The sequence below is a fragment of the Symphalangus syndactylus genome, chromosome 12, assembly GCF_028878055.3.
Source record: "Symphalangus syndactylus isolate Jambi chromosome 12, NHGRI_mSymSyn1-v2.1_pri, whole genome shotgun sequence".
Lineage (NCBI taxonomy): Eukaryota > Metazoa > Chordata > Mammalia > Primates > Hylobatidae > Symphalangus > Symphalangus syndactylus.
This window is the reverse complement of record NC_072441.2, coordinates 66,774,270-66,793,735: the sequence shown is the minus strand read 5'-3', so window position 1 is coordinate 66,793,735 and position 19,466 is coordinate 66,774,270. Positions and strand designations below refer to the sequence as shown.

The 19,466-nt window shown below is 47.9% G+C and overlaps 1 protein-coding gene across 5 annotated transcripts in view; it reads left to right on the top strand.

The window, feature by feature from the left end:
• Positions 1 to 363: 363 nt before the first annotated feature.
• Positions 364 to 19,466, top strand: part of SYT6 (synaptotagmin 6) — a 63,661-nt gene continuing 44,558 nt past the window's right edge. For 2 of the 5 annotated variants that reach the window (XR_010117513.1, XM_063625837.1), the window contains exons 1-3: positions 380 to 623; positions 14,608 to 14,956; positions 16,513 to 17,071. Coding sequence is in view for 4 of the 5 variants with exons in the window: in XM_063625837.1 (XP_063481907.1) it covers positions 461 to 623; positions 14,608 to 14,956; positions 16,513 to 17,071 (1,071 nt within the window). In the remaining variant the exon portion in view is untranslated. Of the gene's footprint in view, positions 624 to 4,523; positions 4,570 to 14,607; positions 14,957 to 16,512; positions 17,072 to 19,466 lie in introns of those variants that run through there. The other 3 variants (XM_063625836.1, XM_063625838.1, XM_063625839.1) reach the window with 3 other exon arrangements.

Here is a 19,466-nt window from a genome sequence, read left to right as displayed (position 1 = left end):
TGTAGTAGTTTACCCAGTGTTTTCACGAACACCATCTTTCTATCCCCAGGGAGTCCGTGAAGTACTTAAAATCATTACATCTCCTTTACCGAGAGGAAAATTGAGGCTCAGAGATGTCCAAGGTCACACCAGGCAGTGAATGCGGAGCGGGAGCCAGGATTCTTTCCTGGCCTTGCACCTTCCGAGATTAGGGACAACCCGGCTCCCTGCCTCGAAACCCCCAGCCCCCGGACTCAGGCCAGTCCCTGAGTGTAGAGGGGGCGGCCGCGAGGCGCCAGACTTGCCAGCTGCCGCGGGATGCCACGTGAGGGGCGGGTACCCTGCGGGGAAGTGATTAAAAGCAGAGCAGAGCCGCAGGGGGCCGCTGCAGGGAGGGTCTTCTTGGGGCCGTCGTGCCCCGCCCCAGTCCGGCCGCGGCGCGGGTTCGAGCTGCTGCTCGGCAGGCCTGGGTGTCTGGGGCATGAGCGGAGTGTGGGGGGCCGGCGGGCCTCGGTGCCAGGAGGCGCTCGCGGTCCTCGCCTCGCTGTGCCGGGCCCGGCCGCCCCCTCTCGGGCTGGACGTGGAGGCTTGTCGGAGCTTCGAGCTGCAGCCCCCCGAGCGGAGTCCCAGCGCGACAGGCGCAGGTAACGGGAGACCCAGGGCCCCCTCCCTTCCTGAATATCCGTCCTGCGGTCTCCCTTCCCCAAAGCCCCGGTCCCAGGAGCCCCAGAACCTAGAAAGAACTCTCCAGCTCGGGATTCTGGATTGGGAGCCAGCCTCATCCAGCCCCCTGGCCCATCGATTGCACAGCCAGGAGAGACCCGAAGGGGACCGGGGGTGGGGGTAGAACCCCTCCTGGCCCTCCTGTAGTACTACTGCGGACTGCGGGGGACCCCGCAGACAGCCAGGCTCCCAGGACGGGGCACCCTCGGGGCTTCAGTTTCCCTCGCATCTCCAAGCTCGCTCTGCGGGCGATTTGCCAGGAGAGGGGTCCATGGAGAGAGCGGGAGACGAGGGGCGCCCGGTGAGGAATAGAGCTCGCCTCCTAGCGAGTGTCGAGGTCCCCGGGTCCGCGCGTCGGTCTGTCCGTCCGTTTGTGTGTTCTCGCGGTGAACGCGGGCGGACCCCCGGTCTCTCCGGGAGAAACTTGGGTCTGCGGCTGGCACGAGGTCTTTGTGTCCGGGTGTCTCTCCGGCTGCGAGTGGTTTTCCGCGTCTCCGCTGGGGGGCGGGGGACAGGGGGCGGGGTGGGGGAGGGTATGAGGGTGTTGCGGCGTCCTTCCCCCACCCCCCTCGCCCCTATAACTCGCTCCCTCCGTCCCTCTCGGACTCGGACTCCGGGCGGGTGCGCGACTAAGCTGGCGCCTCCAGCCGACTTTGCCAAGAGGGCGCCTCCTGCCCGAGCCGCACGGACCCTGCGCCGGACGCAGCCCCAGGCGGCCGCCTAGCCGAGGCGGGAGCCCGAGCTGAGTCGAGCTCGCCGGAGCGGGTGAGTCTCCAGCCGGATCCCCGCCGGGCTGCACCCCGGCGCGCAGCTGCGGCGTCTCCGGGGAGTTGCGACAGGGGGAATGGCGTGTCGCGCCCTGGCGGCGGGAGCTGCGGGAGGGTCTGCGAAGTGGCGGCCGGCCCCGGGTATTTACCTGCTGCACCAGTGCCCTGCAGCCACGCTCGCCGGCTGCCGCGGGGCTTCTTTGTCCCGACGTCTGGAGGGTCCGGGGCGGCAGGGAGTACTGGGTCGCGTCCCCTCGGTGGGGGAGGGGCTGGGGGAGTGAGAGGCCTGGAGATAATGCGGAGTGGGGGTGGGGAGATCCTGCAGGGACCAGGGCGCCGGGGTTCCAGGAGGCTCTGCAGGCTCCATCCCTCCTTGTTCCCCCACCCCGACCCCAGTAGCTCTGGGCCTAGGAGTACTCCGGAGTTGCTCAGCGGCTCCGCACCGCTGGCGCGGGAAGGGGAGAAAGGGGCTGCCAGAGGCGGGAATTTGGTCCCCACGCGCTGCTCCAGGGAAGAGAAACCAGAGACCAGCGGTTCTGGGAGCAGGTACAAGTGGGGTAAACTCCCCAGCGGCTGCAGGTCCCAGGGTCCTATTTTCTTTCACTTGAGGTTAAAGGTCGTATATAGAGGTAGATACCTGTGAGGAACAGTTCGGGGGAGGGGGCAGTGGGCCAAGGGGAGGCTTGTGTGAGGGAGCTGTATCCAGCCTTAGGGTGAGCGGAGCCCACCTGAGCCCTGTGAGGGTCGTAGGAGGCGCTGCTGTCCCTAGTTGTGGCAATGTTTAGTCAATGGTTTGATCACTGCAGCAGAAGAGACTGAGGTTAGACATAAAGAACTTTTAGAGGGTGGTACAGAGATGGAAGTTGGAGAAGTTGATTTCCTGCCTTGGAGATTCGCAGAACACATTAGGCCTAGCAAGTTATTATTATAAGACTCTGGTTCTCTGGTGCCATCCCCTCCTACACGACGCATATCCACCAGACACAGAATTTTCCCTATTAGGGAGTCTCTTCCTGCCTCTCCCTACTCCCCAGCTCCCTTCCAACTTTTCCACCAATGATCCATCTCCAGTGGAGCCTTAATGCTGTTCCTGACCCTCAGAGCCTAGAGGGTGAGAACATACCTGTGGAGTTCCATCTGGGATGGAAGCTGACTCTCCTGTCTGTTCAGGGCAGAAATGCTGGGGGTGAGGGTGGAAGTTGCTGGAAGTGGGGCAGGGCTGTATGTGCACAGCACACCTTGGTAGGGGGAGGCACAGGTGTTCTGACTCCACAGGGATACCCATAATCTGGAATGACAGGTGCCTGGATGGCCAGGTTGAGGGTGAGAAAAGCCTGAGGGGTGAGAGTCAGCAGGCCCATATGAATTACTATGCCTTCCATGCAGGCTGCATCAGAAGATGAGTTCGAGTTGTTAGCTCAGGAAGACTTTAACTTTGGCTGCTGAGTCACAAGTCCCAGGAAGCCCAGGGTCCAAGCTGGGAGGCTGAAAGGGATGTGGGGAGGCAGGAGCAGACCCTTTGATCACAGCAAGAGAAAGATAGTGGGTGAGAGTGGCCTTGGGATTTTGAGAATTTAGGTGACCAGAGGGTCTGGGGAGATGCCATGGAGTTCAGGACCAGGCCCCAGCTGTTCCACCTCCCGGCCTGCAATCTGGGTCCAGATTCTCCAGCCAGCAGAATGCTAGAGCTTTTCATTTGTTGCAGTTTTATGAAAAATGCAAGTGGCTAGAGCATGCCCAGCTCTGTTTACCATTTTATGTTTTCCCTTGACTTCTTCCTGTTCTAAGTCTCTAGCTTACAGATTTCTAGTAACACCCTGAGATTCGACAATTGAGATTCAGACTCCACTGTCATTTGCTGAGACTCCTCTATAGGCTAGAGTCTGTGCTAGGAATTGCACAGGAAGTCTCAGTTAATCAGACCCTAACTTGGAAACACCTGTACACAAACTGTCCAAACTAAAAGCAAGTTTCCCCGTTATCTTTAAAAACTCTGAAGCCATAGGCCTGCTATTCTCCTTAATACACCCCAAGTGAACACTAACAAGCAGCTCTCCACCTTTCATTGTGTCATTTGCCTTGTGGAAATGAATGAACTTTTTCCATAAGCCAAGTTGCAGAGGTTTGGGTATGGTCAGCATGGGTTCTGGACTTAAGGTAGCAAGCAGAGGTCCAGAAGTGCTCCAGAAAATGCAAAAACTTGACAGGAGACCTCAAGCTTCCCTGTTTTTCTTAGGCTGGCAGCCGGGAGTGGTTAACTCCAGTTTACTTGTGGCCATGAAATTTATGTGATGTTTGTCCTTCTCACTGGAAGGATGGAATTCTGCAGATTTTGCCCTTTTTTGAAGAAAGGTACAATGCACAATCCTTTAGAACCCAAGGAGATGATATTCTGACTAGTGTGTTTTGAGCTTTAGAGTTCTAGAAGCAGGGTCCAGTATCTAGGAGTTGTAGAGCCCTTAGATTTACAGTTCTAGAAGTTTTCTTCTCCCTCTGACTTTGATGAGAATGTCAAGTAGGGATGGTGGTTTCAGTATGTGTCATCCCTCTAAGCTCTGTACAAAAGACATGTTCTCTTTTAACTGTCTGAAGTTTATCTTCCCTGTCCACAGAGTTGGGGTGTAACATGTGGCTGCAAATAGTGAGGAGTGGCATTGAGGCATCTGGATCAAACCAGGTTTCTTCATGGTCTGTATAGGGTTGTCTGGAGTGGGAAAAGCATGCTAAGACAAAGTCCCGACTAAACTGGGTGGCACCCTTTCTAGTCTTGCTTAGGAAAAGAAGCCTCTAAGGACTGAGTCACACTTACGAACTGAAGTCAGAGGAGTCTCTGAAAGTAGAAATAAACAGGGGCATCCGGATCTGGACCTTCCAAGTATAATGACACAACCTCATCCTCCCTTCTTTCTTCTAGGAGCACTGAACTCTTTCTTGCTCCCCGAGGACCCAGGCAGACCCCTCCTCTCACTAGTTGCAGGTACAAACAGAGAGAGGAGCATAGAGGGAAAAGAATTTCTGGCTGTCTGCCCCCCACCTCCATCACTCCAGCCTTGATCCCACATTCAGAAGGGCCACACGCCCTGACCCCTCCAGCAGAAAGGTACAGTTACCATCCACCAAAATAATAATATTAATAATTGTTAAATTAGTGCCAATGTTCTATTAGCTATAACACTCCACATTAGTCTCCGATTTAGCTCTGAATCCCCTAATGATGGTGGAAGTGAGCGCCCAGTCATAAAGCTTGGTGCGGCCGTAATTAGCTTGGCATTATCTCTCCGCATCACAGCTTTTTCAAGAGCACTAATTCCTTCTCTGTTTGGACTCTGCTAATTATCCCCATTGGTAGCTCAGGCTGGATCTCTGAAAGAAAGAAAGGAAGCAAAAGCCCTCTGCTCGCCTCCCCCCAGCCCTGAATTTTAATTACACCGGTTCTCCTAATAAACTTACAAGCCCTGGCAGAGCTTATTATTAATGGGCCACGTCTGAGCCTCAGTACAGAATAGCTCTGTTCTCCCAACACACACACACACACACACACACACACACACACACACACACACAATCTCTCTCTCTCTGTCTCAGATATTCCTCAGGTACACCTTTTCCAGAGGCCACTGGTTACTTGCCTGGTGGCTGGTGGGCAACCTGAAGTCTCAGCTTTCCAGGGAAGAAGTAAGATGGGGCAGGTGGTGACCAGCCTGGTCATAATCCGAGTCTCTGGGGCTCTGTCCAGGTTCATAGGGTCAGGCCAAAAAGTGGGAGTATCCCTCCCATCCTCTCCTGAGTACAACTAAGAAATGCCTGCCCCCACTCCAACTTCTCTGTCCAGCCTGGAACTCCACAGCTCAATCTGTAGTCCTCCCAGATATCTGATTCAAGAGCCCAGATTTGGGCATCAGAAGGTCCTAACTTCGAATCCCAGCTCTTCTCCTTAATGCACTGTACCCTTGAACAAGTTACATGGTTAACATATCTACGCTTAGTTTATTTATCTTTAAGGGTGTATACCAATTTCTTAGGGAGGCTAGAAAGGTTAAATTAGATAATGGAAAGGGCATAATGCTCACTATGTATCAATAAATAAATAAATGATATTATTAGTATTTTATGAGTGGTTCTGCCCAGAATCTCTTCCCTTCCCAGGCTAAACGCTCTTCTTCCAAGCTCCTGGGCCTCTGCGTCACTTGCTCCCTGGCCTCTGGGCTGTGCTTTGTCTATGTCTCTGTCTGTGTCTACACCAGAGCTCTTGGCCGAGGCAGCTCCTGCTCTCCCCAGCCTGAGCACTGACCATTTCTGAGGGTCCACCACCAATTCCAGGCTCTGAAGCCAGCCTTCTCTGGCTTTGGGGTGAGTGGGGAAAATGGTTCTTTCTTTTTTCTTCCTCTTCCCAGTTTATCTCTTCAATTACAATGTGTTAGCAAGAACGCCTGTTACTGTTACAAAATGGATTTTTCTGACGTGGGAGCCCATTAGAAAAATGGGAACAATAGCAAGCAATAAGAATTGCTGGTGAATTCTAACACTATGGGTGGAGAAGAGGGGAGGGGGCACTAGGGCTGTCTTTGGAGAAAGAAGTGTCAGTGGGGGAAGATACGAAAGCCCTGAGCTGCTAATTAATAACCCAGCATTTTCTGGAAGAGGAGGGAGACCATGGGCCATCACCCCAACAAGACAGTCTCATTTAAGGTGACAAGCAGATCCTACCCTGATGGCCTTGAAGGGGATCTCAACTTCCAGGAGAGAAGAGGGGCCTGATGTCCCTCGGATGCTTTGTCCTCTGATCTGGTGTCTCCCTTCCCTGCCTCAAAGACTTAGCTTAGCTTTGTGTCTGTTCTGTATACACAGTCAACTGTTATCCTCCACCAAAAAACAAAACATGAAGAATAACAGCAGCTTACATTTTGGTGACATTCACCGTGTACCAGGACCTGTGCTCAAAGTCTTAGCTTATTTAATATTCACAATGATTCTGCAAGGTAGGAATAATTCGAATCCTGACTAAATAAAAGAAAACTAAGATTTGGACAGGTTAAATAACTTGCTCAAGGTCACGCAATTAGAAAGCAATGAAGATGGTACATGCTGTGCTGTCGGTCATTCTGGCACTGCCACCCACCTGAGATGTCCATCCTGTGTCTGCACACCTGTGAGTTCAGTTTCACAGCCAGGGCTAGAAGCCACATGCCCCTGTACAAGGCTGTGTCACTGGGGTGTGATCCCAAAGCCTAGTTCCATAGCTGTTTTCTCTCCCATGGGACTACTGGATAGTTGGCTACTATGGTTTACCAAATCAGGTGCCCATGAAATACTAGAGCTCCTCTGATGCCTGAATGAAAACATTTCACAATGAATATTGAGCAATAGGCTTCTTTTCCCCAAATTTCAAGAAATTTCTCAAGAACATAGGATGTTCTCAATTATAGGTTTTTCTTCCATGATCTTCTTACTTCTTTGGAATTCATTCCTGTTCACCAGCTGGCTGGTGATGGTAACAACAAAACAACTGAGGAGGCAGCAAGCAAATGAGTATTAGCAGGAAAAGCCTGGAGATGTGTGATCTGAACCATAGTTTCTGTTACGTCTCAAGATACAGACAGACCTGGCTATGTCCAAAACCGTTATATTATTTCTGCTAGTAAGATTGTTCTTGGTTTGTAAAGACAAGGTTAAAGCTATCTCTGTTGATTCATGTTCAATGGTTTGCAGGTTTTCTGCCCACTAAACAAATTTCAAAACGAAGGACTGTTTCAAATTGGGCTGGGCATAACTAATTCTAATAAAAATAAGTAATATTTATTATATTGCTTATTATATCTTAGGCACTATCCTCAACACTTTTGGTCTCATTTAAACCTCACAATGACCCCATAAGATAGATACTATTATTACCCCCAATTTATAGACGAGGAAACTGAGGCTGAGAAGTGTACATAGTTTGCCAAAGTCACACAATTTAAAACTAGTAGAGGTAGACTGTGAGTGAGGCCAGTCTGACTTCAGGGCAATGCTTCCTTCTCTCTAAGCTGAAGAGGAAGTAAAGAAGAAGACAGGGAAGAAGAATCCAAATACTTAGGAAGTACTTTCTCTTTTTCAGTGCCAGGCTGAGCCCTCTCTCCTTTACTGGAGGCTTACTTCTCGCTTTTCCTGAAGTGAGTGCGTGGTGTAAATTGGAAGAGCACTGGATCAGGACTCAGAAACTGGCAGAGTTGCCCATCAAAGTTCTAGCTGCCTCAAGGGATCAAAGTTCAAACAAGATGTGAATGGGAAAAGGGTTTTGAAGGCTATTTGTGCACCTGTGATTTCCTAGGGGACACGTCCCAGTGGGTTGGCCCCAGGAAGCCCAGAGTGGGAAGGCACACAGCTTAGGTTATCTGGGCCTTTGTGCAGCCCTTAGGCTGTACAGAAGCCTACAGCCCTTTCTAATCTCAATGTCACTTAAACTAGGATATGAGTTCAAGGCCACATATAGTGGTTTTAAATGAGCTAAATCTTCTACAATCACCTCTTCCCTGCTGTCTGCTTCTGGTCTTACTAGCCTTGCTCACCAACCTTGCTCTCCAACCTTGCATCTCCTGTGAAGATGAACCCACTCAGTGTTTGAGACCTAATTCTCCTTGCACTGCCTGCCAGTGAGATGTCAAAAGCCCAGGCTCCTCTAGTCCTGGAATAAGATTCTTCAGGCATAGGACGGGCCTCCTGGTCTCATATAACCAGTATTGAGCACTGGGTGCTGATTCCAATAAACCAAGCCCTCTGCCTCCCGTAATCACAGCTCTGAGGGAACAGCAGCTGGGGGTCACATGGAGAGGCAATCTAAATAGCAACCACACTGAGGAAAACCTCATTCTCCTGCCCCACCCCCTTCTCCTACCTCTCTTTTCATTTACGAATTCAATTATTTGTCAGGCTGAACATTTAAATGCACTCTATGCTCTCTAGATTCCCCCTACTCCCCTTCTCATTAAAATTCTAATTATTACCAGAACAAGTAAGATGTATGATCAAAGGAAAGCAAAGCCCTAGAAACACCTTTTGTTTTGAGGTGACTCATATTACAGAGAATGCATCCAGAACAGCTGTAACAGAGAACAGATGTGAAGGGCTAGAGATGCCCAGATACGTAGAATAAGGACACATATAGCTGTGGTGACTTTCCTGGTGAGCCCACTAGGATAAAGACCTGAAGAAAGAGTCTCCAAATTATTTAGATCATGAACTCATAACAGGTAAAAAAAAAAAACCAACTTAGTACCTCCAATATATGTTTTTTTGTTCCCAAGTTACATACATGTTCCACAGAGGTGATAGTTCAGAACCAGACTGGCTGGGTTGTAGCCCAGTTTCACCACTCACTAGTTGTGTGACCTGGGTAATCTATTTAACCTGTGCCTCAGTTTCCACATCTGCAAAATGAGGATGATAATCATACCTTTTTCATTGGAGAGGAATAAATGAGTGAATAGATATAAAGCTCTTTGAACCTTAGACATAGTAATGTTGAATAAATTGCCTAAATCTAATAACATGCTATTATTCCTATCAACCTGTAAATTAAAAATTTGATTTCTTTGGCCGGGCGCGGTGGCTCACTCTTGTAATCCCAGCACTTTGGGAGGCCGAGGCGGGCGGATCACGAGGTCAGGAGATTGAGACCACAGTGAAACCCCATCTCTACTAAAAATACAAAAAAACTTAGCCGGGCGTGGTGGTGGGCGCCTGTAGTCCCAGCTACTCGGAGAGGCTGAGGCAGGAGAATGGCATGAACCCGGGAGGCGGAGCTTGCAGTGAGCCGAGATTGCGCCACTGCACTCCAGCCTGGGCGACAGAGAGACTCCATCTCAAAAAAAAAAAAAAAAAAAAAAAAAATTTGATTTCTTTTAAAGATTATAAATATTAAAATGGCTTGGTTTTTTTCTCTTGTGTCCCTCTGCCCCGGAGGTTCACCCCATTGGAGACACCACCACATTGGAGACCTTTAGTATAGAAGTGGACTTAGAATGAGCCTTCCCGGTGTCTGGCGGTCTCTAGGTGAAGGACTACCTCCAGCTCCTTAGGCCAGGGAAAAGCTCTAATGTTTCTGTGCAGGGAGCCAGGCGTTGGGAAGGCTTGGGAAGGGGGTGGTGGCAGGTGGCTCAGGACTTGAGGATTCTCTGCTATTATTCCCTATTCTCGGAGGTGATAACTGACCTAGGCAAGTAACTTGCAGCAAAGGAATCAAAAGGCAGTGCTGGCTTCCCAGAGAGAGTGGCTGACATCCTCACCTCCTTCTTGGCCCCTCTGATGTGGGATCTCTTTCCCTGGAGCCTATGTGCTGTGGGAGTACCTAGATCCCCTTAGCAGAGGCCTGGGCATTCAAGCCTAGCTCAGAACTTGGCACATGGCAAGTACTCAGTAAATGTTGCTTGAACTTAATTGAAATGAGAGCTAATTACAGCCTTCTTATACATCATTCTTTCAGTCCCTCATTCATTCCATGTGCCAGTTTCTATGTGAGTCCCTGAATCAGACAAAGAGGAAAAACACGTGTCATAGTAGCCTACAGTTTAACCAGAGACAGACAGGCCAAGGCAGAGGAAGGAGTGCCAGGCTGGGTGGTGGACATCTGGACCCTAGTCCAGGTTCTGTGTCTGACCAACCTGTGACTCCAAGCAAGTCCCTTCTGTGGACCACTGCTGCCATCTTTAAAGGCACAGCCTGGCCTCAGTACTTGTGGGGTCATTTCTTACCTTAAATAGTAAGATTTCTAAGGCATTTGGACAGGCTAATACAGAGGCTGCAAACTTACAAGCTTTCAGGGGCCAGACAGGGAACAGGGAGTGGAGGGTTGAGCTGGTGAGGACATACCCTTACAAAGAGAGTCACCAGTTCCCACCATGTGGGAGCCCATGTTCAATTACCAAGTCATTGGTTTTTTCCAGTGAATTCAGAAGTCTGAAGTGATGATGATGATGAAATTTCTTAAGGTTTCAATCATTAAGCAAGCCAAACAAAACTCTTCTGCTAGCTTGTCCACAGTAACCTTTTTGCAAACCCTGCAGGGTATGCCCTTGGTTCAGAGCCTTCTAACTTCTCTATTCCAAGCAAGAAGAGGCCCTGGGCTCAAAGGTTCATTCCCAAATTTGGAGAGGGAAGTGGGATGGGAGGTCTGCTTAATAATTTCTCACAAAGAGAGGCATCCCTCATAGGGGCATACCCCTTTCTTGGGATAATGGGCATCCCTGGGATCAGGGGTGGGCTGGGGGTGGGGGAGTGAGAGCCCACCTCCAAACCAATCACAACATTTAAAATACCAGTTTTACAGCAAAGCTCTTGAATAGCCACCAGAATGGAAGAGGACAGCTCTAGGAATCATTTGTACATGAATACCTTGGAGATATTGTAGGTTCAGTTACAGACCACTGCAATAAAGCACATATCAAAATAAAGCAAGTCACAAATTTTTTGGTTTCCCAGTGCATATAAAAGTTATATATATATATATATATACGTATATATCTATATATACGTATATATATATACATATATACACACACACGCACATAAGTTATATATAACTTATATATGTATATATACATATATAAGTTATATATAACATACATATATACATATGTATGTATGTATATATAGATATATATAACTTTTAAACTATACTACTTTTATACTATATATGTATATATACACACATAACTAATACTATACTACTTTTATACTATATAGACTTATATGTATATAAAACTTTTATGCATATAAGTATATGTAATTTATGAATGTACACATGTAAACATATATATAACCTTGTGTAACTCTATTGTACACTTAATAGACTACAATATATTTTATAAAAATAAGTAGAATTATTAGAATAGCACAATAGAATTAAATAAAATATATATACAGTATAAAGTATACTGTAGTCTATTAAGTGTATACAGTATATACATTTATGTATATATAAATATATGTGAATATATACATATACACACAGTATAAAATATACTGCAATATACTGTAAATATAATGGCATCAAGAACGGTGAATCCTATTCATATGGTTTTCAATTTACTGTGCCCAGATCCATTAGAGGAATCACTATCCATGGCAGCTAAAGCCTTACAAAATGTATACATTGTAATATATATACCTATATATATACACATATACAGTGTAAAATATACTGTAGCCTATTAAGTGTGCAATAGAATTACACCCAAAAACAATATATACACCTTAATTTTAAAAGCTTGATTGCTAAAAAATGCTAACAGTCTGAGCTTTCAGTGAGTCTTAATCTGTTTTTGCTGGTGGATGGTCTTGCTTTGATGTTGATGGCTGCTGACTGATCAGTTTGGTGGTTGCTGGTGGCTGGAGTGGCTGTGGCAATTTCTTAAAATAAGACAACGGTGAGTTCGCTGCGTCAATGGACTTTTCCTTTCACTAAAGATATCTCTGTAGCATGCACCCCTGTCTGATAGCATTTTATCCATAGTAGAACTTCTTTCAAAATTGGAGTCAATCTTCTCAACCCCTGCCACTGCTTTATCAACTAAGGTTATGTAATATTCTAAGTCCTTTGTGGTCATTTCGGCAATGTTCACAGCATCTTTACCTGGAGTATATTTCATCTCAAGAAACTATTTACTCATCCACAAGAAGCAACTCCTCATCCATTCTTTAGGCTCCACTTCTAATTCTGGTTCTCTTGCTATTTCCACCACATCTGCAGTTACTTCCTTCACTGAGGTCTTGAACCCCTCAAAGCCATTCACGATGTTTGGAATCAACTTCTTTTAAATTTCGGTTAATGTTGATATTTTGACCTTTTTCCCTGAATTAGGAATGTTCTTAATGGCATCAAGAATGGTGAATCCTATTCAGATGGTTTTCAATCTACTTTGCCCAGATCCATCAGAGGAATCACTATCTATGACAGCTAAAGCCTAAGATTTGAAAGTTGAAATTACTCCTTGATCCATGGGCTGCAGAATGGATGTTGTTTTAGCTGGCATGAAAACAACATTTATCTCCCTGTACATCTGCATCAGAGCCTTTGGGTGACTAGGTGCATAGTCAATGAACAGTAATATTTTGAAAGGAATCATTTCTTCTGAGCGGTAAGTCTCAACAGTGGGCTTAAAATATTCAGTAAACCATTCTTAAACAGATGTGCTATTATCCAGGTTTTGTTTTTCCATTTTTAGAGCATAGGCAGAGTAGATTGAGGATAATTCTTAAGGGCCATAGGATTTTTGGAATGATAAATAAGCATTGGGTTCATCTTAAAGTCATCAGCTGTGTTAGCCCCTAAAAAGAGAGTCAGCCTGTCCTTTGAAACTTTGAAGCCAGGCATTGACTTCCCCTTTCTAGCTATGAAAGCCCTAGATGGCGTCTTCTTCCAATATAAGGCTATTTCTTCTACTCTGAAAATCTGTTGTTCAGTGTAGTCACCTTCATCAATTATCTTAGTTAGATCTTCTGAATCACTTATTGCAGTTTCTACATCAGCACTTGCTGCTTCATCTTTGAACTTTTGCATTATGGAGAGGACTTCTTTCCTTAAACCTCAAGAACCAACCTCTGCTAGATTCAAACTTTTCTTCTGCAGCTTCCTCTCCTCTTTCAGCCTTCATAGAATGAAAGAAAGGTACTGTCTTGCTCTGGATTAGGCTTTGGCTTAAGGGAATGTTGGCAAATGTTGGGATTGGTTTGATCTTCTGTCCAGACCACTAAAGCTCTCTCCACATCAGCAATAAGACTGTTTTGCTTTCTTATCATTTGTGTGTTTGCTGGAGTAACGCTTCTGATTTCCTTTAAGATCTTTTTCTTTGCATTCACAACTTGGCTGCGAGGCACAAAATGCCTCACTTTTGGCCTGTCTTGGCTTTTGATATGCCATCCTCACTAAGCTTCATTATTTCTAGCTTTTGATTTAAAATGAGAGTCATGTGACACTTTCTTTGACCTGAACACTTAGAAGTCAAAGTAAGGTTATTAATTGGCCTAATTTCAATATTGTTGTGCCTCAGCAAATAGAGAGGCCCAAGGAGAGGAATGGCCAGCCAGGGGAGCAGCCAGAACACACACAACATTTATCAATTAGGTTGGCCATCTTACATGGATGCAGCTCAGGATGCCTCAAAACAATGACGATAGGAATATCCAAGATCACAGATCATAGATCACAGATCACTGATCACAGATCATAGATCACCGTAACAACCATAATAGTAATTTAAAAGTTTGAAATAATGTGACAATTACCAAAACGTGACACAAAGACACAAAATGTGCACATGCTGTTGGAAAACTGGCACCGAAAGACTTGTTCAAGGCAGGGTTGCCACAAACCTTCAATTTGTAAAAAACACAGTATCTGTGAAGCACGATAAAGTGAAGCACAGCAAAATGAAGTGTACCTGTATTTAGCTTTGAAGTGCACTGTGTAGATCAGATTCCAACTTAATAGAAGTATTTATTGAGCCTACTATGCACAGAGTTCTGGGAGTACAGAAGAACATAATCCTTGCCCTTAAAGAGATTATGCTCAATCTCATTCACTTGAAGTCAACTCAATGTTTATTGAGTTCCTGTCCTGGGCTCAGTGGGGATGGGATAAAGAAGAAAAAAGGATGAGTTAGCCAACCTATGCCCCCCTCCAAGGTATCACAGCCTGTTAAGGAAGTAGGCTGTAGACAAAAATGACTCTAAGTCTGGCCATAGTAGCAGCTTTCATAGAAATTCAAACAGCATCTGAACATGAATGCTTCACGAATTTGCACATTTGCTTAGGCTGCTATTTAAATTATTTTCCTTTCCCTGTCCACATGCCAATAGCCAGTAGAGACGACAGCCCAGGTGCTCCCCAAGCTGGCTGGGGGGATGGGGGAGGGCAGGAGAGAAGATGATGCTGGAAGAATCAGACTGAGGTGAACACAAGGCTGTAGATATTCCACCAAGTGGACAATCAAGAGTCAACCCTGAAACCACCTCTCCCTCTGACCTAGCAGCTTTCTCATGACCATTCTTCTCTCTTCTTCCGTCTTTGTCCCTTCTGTGTGCCCCCTCCTCCAACACCCTCACCCGCTTCTCCCCGCCTCTGTCTGTCTGTCCCTCCCTGCCTGGCTCATGCCGGGGGCAGGCACCTCTGTCAGCCTCCTCGCAGTTGTAGTTATTGTGTGTGGCGTGGCCCTGGTGGCAGTTTTTCTCTTTCTCTTTTGGAAGCTGTGCTGGATGCCCTGGAGGAACAAGGAGGCCTCCAGTCCCTCTTCTGCTAATCCCCCCTTGGAAGCCCTCCAGAGCCCCAGCTTCAGAGGCAACATGGCGGACAAGCTGAAGGACCCCAGCACCCTGGGCTTCCTGGAGGCGGCTGTGAAGATCAGCCACACCTCCCCAGATATCCCAGCTGAGGTGCAGATGTCGGTCAAGGAGCACATCATGCGTCACACGCGGCTGCAGCGGCAAACTACAGAGCCAGCGTCATCCACCAGGTGAGGAGTGGACCGCTCCCTTCCCTGACCCCCACACCTCCACACTCCCTTAATACATATATGGGATCCCAGCCTGTGAGGATCACAGACCAGAAATAATAATACATATCCTTTGATTGAGAAATATGTCAGATGATGTGATCCATGATGGGTGATCAATGAGGAGGTGGGCACCAGGAAAGACTTCATGAAAGGGAAACCTTTGAGGCAGGTTGCTGTATATGTGGTGTGCACTTGGGGTGTGTGTGGGTGTGAGGGGAACGGAATAGTGGAATAGGGGAGTGTTGGATGTTTGGAAGGAAAGGCTTCAGGCAGAAGAGAACAGTAAAGGCCTAAAGATGTAAGAGTTCATGGTGTGTTTAGGGATATGTCAGTAAAGCCTGATAGCTACAGTCTGCAGTGCATGGCAGATAAGGCAAAGGAGTCTTAATAGTTTGAGAATCAGGATTCCTTTAAAGCCTTTCAGAGTTCCCTGCATGAAAACAATTGTAAATACATACAGCATCCTTTAACTGAAAATAGCAACAAGAAACACATAACGACAAAAACCTACCCTAAATTCAGAAGCGCTTTTAAAAGATGTGGTGCAAGCATGCGTAAGGCATTGTATTTACTCAAAACTTAGGGCTCTGATGGACTCCTAGATCCCTGCAATGGTTCTCCAGGCCCTCAGGGGACCAACTAAAGAGAACGAGGCCTGGTCTTCAGACTGGAGGCCAGGAATGAACATGCTGGGGGTCACACTGACAGTTTGTCATATGGCCTTGGGCAAGTTCCTCACCTTCCCTTAGCCTCACTTTTTCCAACTGTAAAATAAGGCTGATGACTTTTATATGGCAGTTGTGAGGAGCCAATGGAAGAATCAATGTGATCGATAAGGAGAGCTAACACATATATTGCTTATGACTATGCTTGGCTCTGTTCTAAGCACTTCATATGTAATCAATTCATTTCACAGCAATCCTATGCAGTTGTTACTTTTATTTTCCTCATTTTTATGGCACAGAGAGGTTAAATAACTTTCCCAAGATCTCAGCTAGAAAGTGACAGAGGCAAAATTAACCTATGCAGTCCAACTCCAAAGCCCATGCTTTAACCACTCTGCTGCCTGCCATATAGCAAATGCTTGACAAATGGTGATGGTGATGATGGTGATGAAGTGGGTGCCACATTGAGGATAAGAAGGGATGGTCCTTCTCTTAAGGGATCTCATGATTTAATAAGGAAACCAGAGTCATGTCCACTAGGAAGTAAACCTAGAAAGCAGGTAACAGAAAAGCAGGAAAAAGTGATTATGATAGAAATGGCTAACATTTATTGAGCTTACTATATATCAGGCACCATTCCAGCTACTTTACATATATTAAGACATGTAATGCTCACCACAACCTTGCACACAAAGTGTGTGCAGAGGAAAAGTGGGGTCAAGAAGAGGAAGGAAAAGGGGGCTCAACAAGGGATACGATGAGCCAGGGCCTCCAGGCTCATGTTTGCCTTCATCTCCCTTCCCCTGAGCCCTGACCACACTCCCTGTGCCCCCTCCTGCCCTCTACCAGGCACACGTCCTTCAAGCGCCACCTGCCAAGGCAGATGCATGTCTCCAGTGTAGACTATGGCAATGAGCTTCCACCAGCAGCAGAGCAGCCCACCAGCATTGGCCGCATCAAGCCTGAGCTCTACAAGCAGAAGTCGGTGGATGGGGATGATGCCAAGTCTGAGGCCACCAAGAGCTGCGGGAAGATCAACTTCAGCCTACGCTACGATTACGAGACCGAGACCCTGATTGTGCGTATCCTGAAGGCTTTTGACCTCCCTGCCAAGGACTTTTGTGGAAGCTCTGACCCTTATGTCAAGATCTACCTCCTGCCTGACCGCAAATGCAAGCTGCAGACCCGGGTGCACCGCAAGACCCTGAACCCCACCTTTGATGAGAACTTCCACTTCCCTGTGCCCTATGAGGAGCTGGCTGACCGCAAGCTGCATCTCAGTGTCTTCGACTTTGACCGCTTCTCCCGCCATGACATGATTGGTGAGGTCATCCTGGACAACCTCTTTGAGGCCTCTGACCTGTCTCAGGAAACCTCCATCTGGAAGGACATCCAATATGCCACAAGTGTAAGTACAGCCCTGTTCCTTGGCTTCTTGAGGATTTGTGGTTCTGGGTTGGGTGGGACATGTCCCCAACCCCTCACTTCCTAGAGACAAATGGGCTTTTGCTATTTGGGATATGAAGAGGGACTCTGGAAACTGCCCAGTGGCCCAGTCTACCCTTGCACTCTGCCCCAGGTTGGGATGGCAGACAGCAGAGTCCCCATGTAGCTAGGAAGGGAAGGGAGTTTTTATCTATGGCTTCTGGTTGCATGTTCTGGGGTGGTTCTTTCTACTGAGAGTACTGATGTGCATTAGAAACTTGGCATACGCAATCGAAATAGGCCATATCAATCAGGCTGAACTAGGCTATGCTGCAGCAGCAAACAGTCCGAGGATTTTGTGGCTTTAGACAACCAAAGTTTATGCCTTGTTCATGTTTCATGTGCTTTGCAGCTGGACTGGGGACTGTACTCCACCTTGTTACCTGGGGACCCAAGCCAACAGAGGCTGCATTTAGACACGGGCCCCCACAGTTAAACATCAGGAGGAAGAGGAAGTGGCAAATCATGCACCGTTTATTAAAACTTCCACACAGAAGTGATACATGTCACTTCCACTCCCATTAGAACAAGACACAAGGTAACTCCTAATATCAAGGGAGAAGGGGCAAAGTAATCCTACCCAGTGCCCAGAAGGAGAGTTGGACATACGTAATGAACAGCACGAATGACGACACACAGCAGAGTCCCTTCACCTTGGGCATTGCTTTCCCAGTCAGGTATGGGAGATGGGGGAGGCCAGCCCAAAAGGAGACCTGACTAACCCCTACACAGGAGGTGGGTGCTGGGCTGTTTGCAACCAGCTGGAATTAACCAGGGAAGGTTTCAAGGAGCTGGGGCTCAAGTTGGCTTTTAAGAGAAGGGAGCACAGGTTTGGCATAGAGAACTGGAGAGGGCACATCTGGAGCCCTTCGGTCTTGCATAGCCCTTCGCTCCAGTACCCTGGGTTGAGGAAGCTGTGTAGCTGCATCCTGCAGGTATAGCTAGTGTCCTCTCTCTAAGCCCCCCAGGCAGCTGAGAGCTCAGCGGGGGCGTTCCCTCCAAGCTCCAGTGGCCTTGCATCTGCTGTCTTGAGTGCTAACAGGTTGAGCGGCAACCTGGATATTTCCTTCACCATATCTCTGAGGAGGGGCGACCCCACTCTGTCTGCAGACTCCCGCTTGGATAGTCAATACTCAATATCTCTGTGTTGAGCCTGTGAAGAGAGGGGCTGGGAAAATCAGCCCTGCTCTGGTGTGCAAAGGTCATAAATCTTGATTTGTTCAAAGAGGGAAAGCTTAGGGGGCTCTACTTACTTGAAGGGTCTGGGGGACACCCTATTCTCATAGCTTGTACTGACTTTGACCAGTCCAGCCCAATGGCTCAGTACCTCCCCCACCTTTGCTTTCCTGAAATGTCATCCCTAAGAAGAACATAAGTAGCCGGCTGGCCAGCAGGCAGACGGGGCGGGCAGACAGGGCGGGTTGGAACAGCAGCTGTGTGGCAGCCCCAGGCCCGAGCGCTCCACTCCATAAATCACTCTGAAGTTTACATTTGGTGCAGCTCTTCCCTGTGGTCTCCTTAGGCTGTGGCTTCATTGTGGTAACTGGACAGGCAGAGAAAAGCAGCTCAGTCCTCCTCACAGTGAGGTTGCCACCCAGGGAGGGGGGTGAGGGCCAGGGGCTGCAGGAAGCAGAGCTCAGCTCAGCCCTTCTAGAAGCCTCCTTTTCTCCTTGCCAGAGCCCACCATCTGGTGTCTTTGGCTCCAGGCATGAATGGAAGCCTCATGCCTGGGGTAGGCAGTCTGTGCCCAAGCACACCCGTCACCTGGATGTACCTTTCCATATCCGAGAACCCCGTGGCTGTCCTGCCCTTGTCCCATCCCCACTTCCCCAGCCTGGCTTCTGAAAAGGGCAGATCAACCAAAGAGCATAGGACAAATCACCATCATCCTCATCATCCTCAAATAGTATCATTATAGCCCTCCTCCATCTCCTCCTCCTAAGAACACTGTGCCAGGCATGGCAGTGAGGGTGGGGCTGGGGTAGAAAACAGCCTCTTTGACCCACAGAAACTTGTCATCTAATTACAGAGACAGGAAAAGTCCATGCAGTAGCTGGCAGTGCAAAGCAGCAAATACGATCCTCTGTGTACGGTTGCAGGATCCTTAGAGTTAGGACAGCTGGTGAAGGTCTCCTGGATGAGGAGAACTAAATCAGGCGAGGAAGGACAGTTATAAATAACTCAACAGGACAAGAGGAAGGGGGAGCATTCCAGCCAGTTGCAGAGGGAGTCCAGGTGCAGGAGTTTCCCAAGCTGCAGAGCCCCACCCATGCTCAGACGGCCTGTCTTACAGTCCGTCTGAGCTGGCTGTTCCTTCT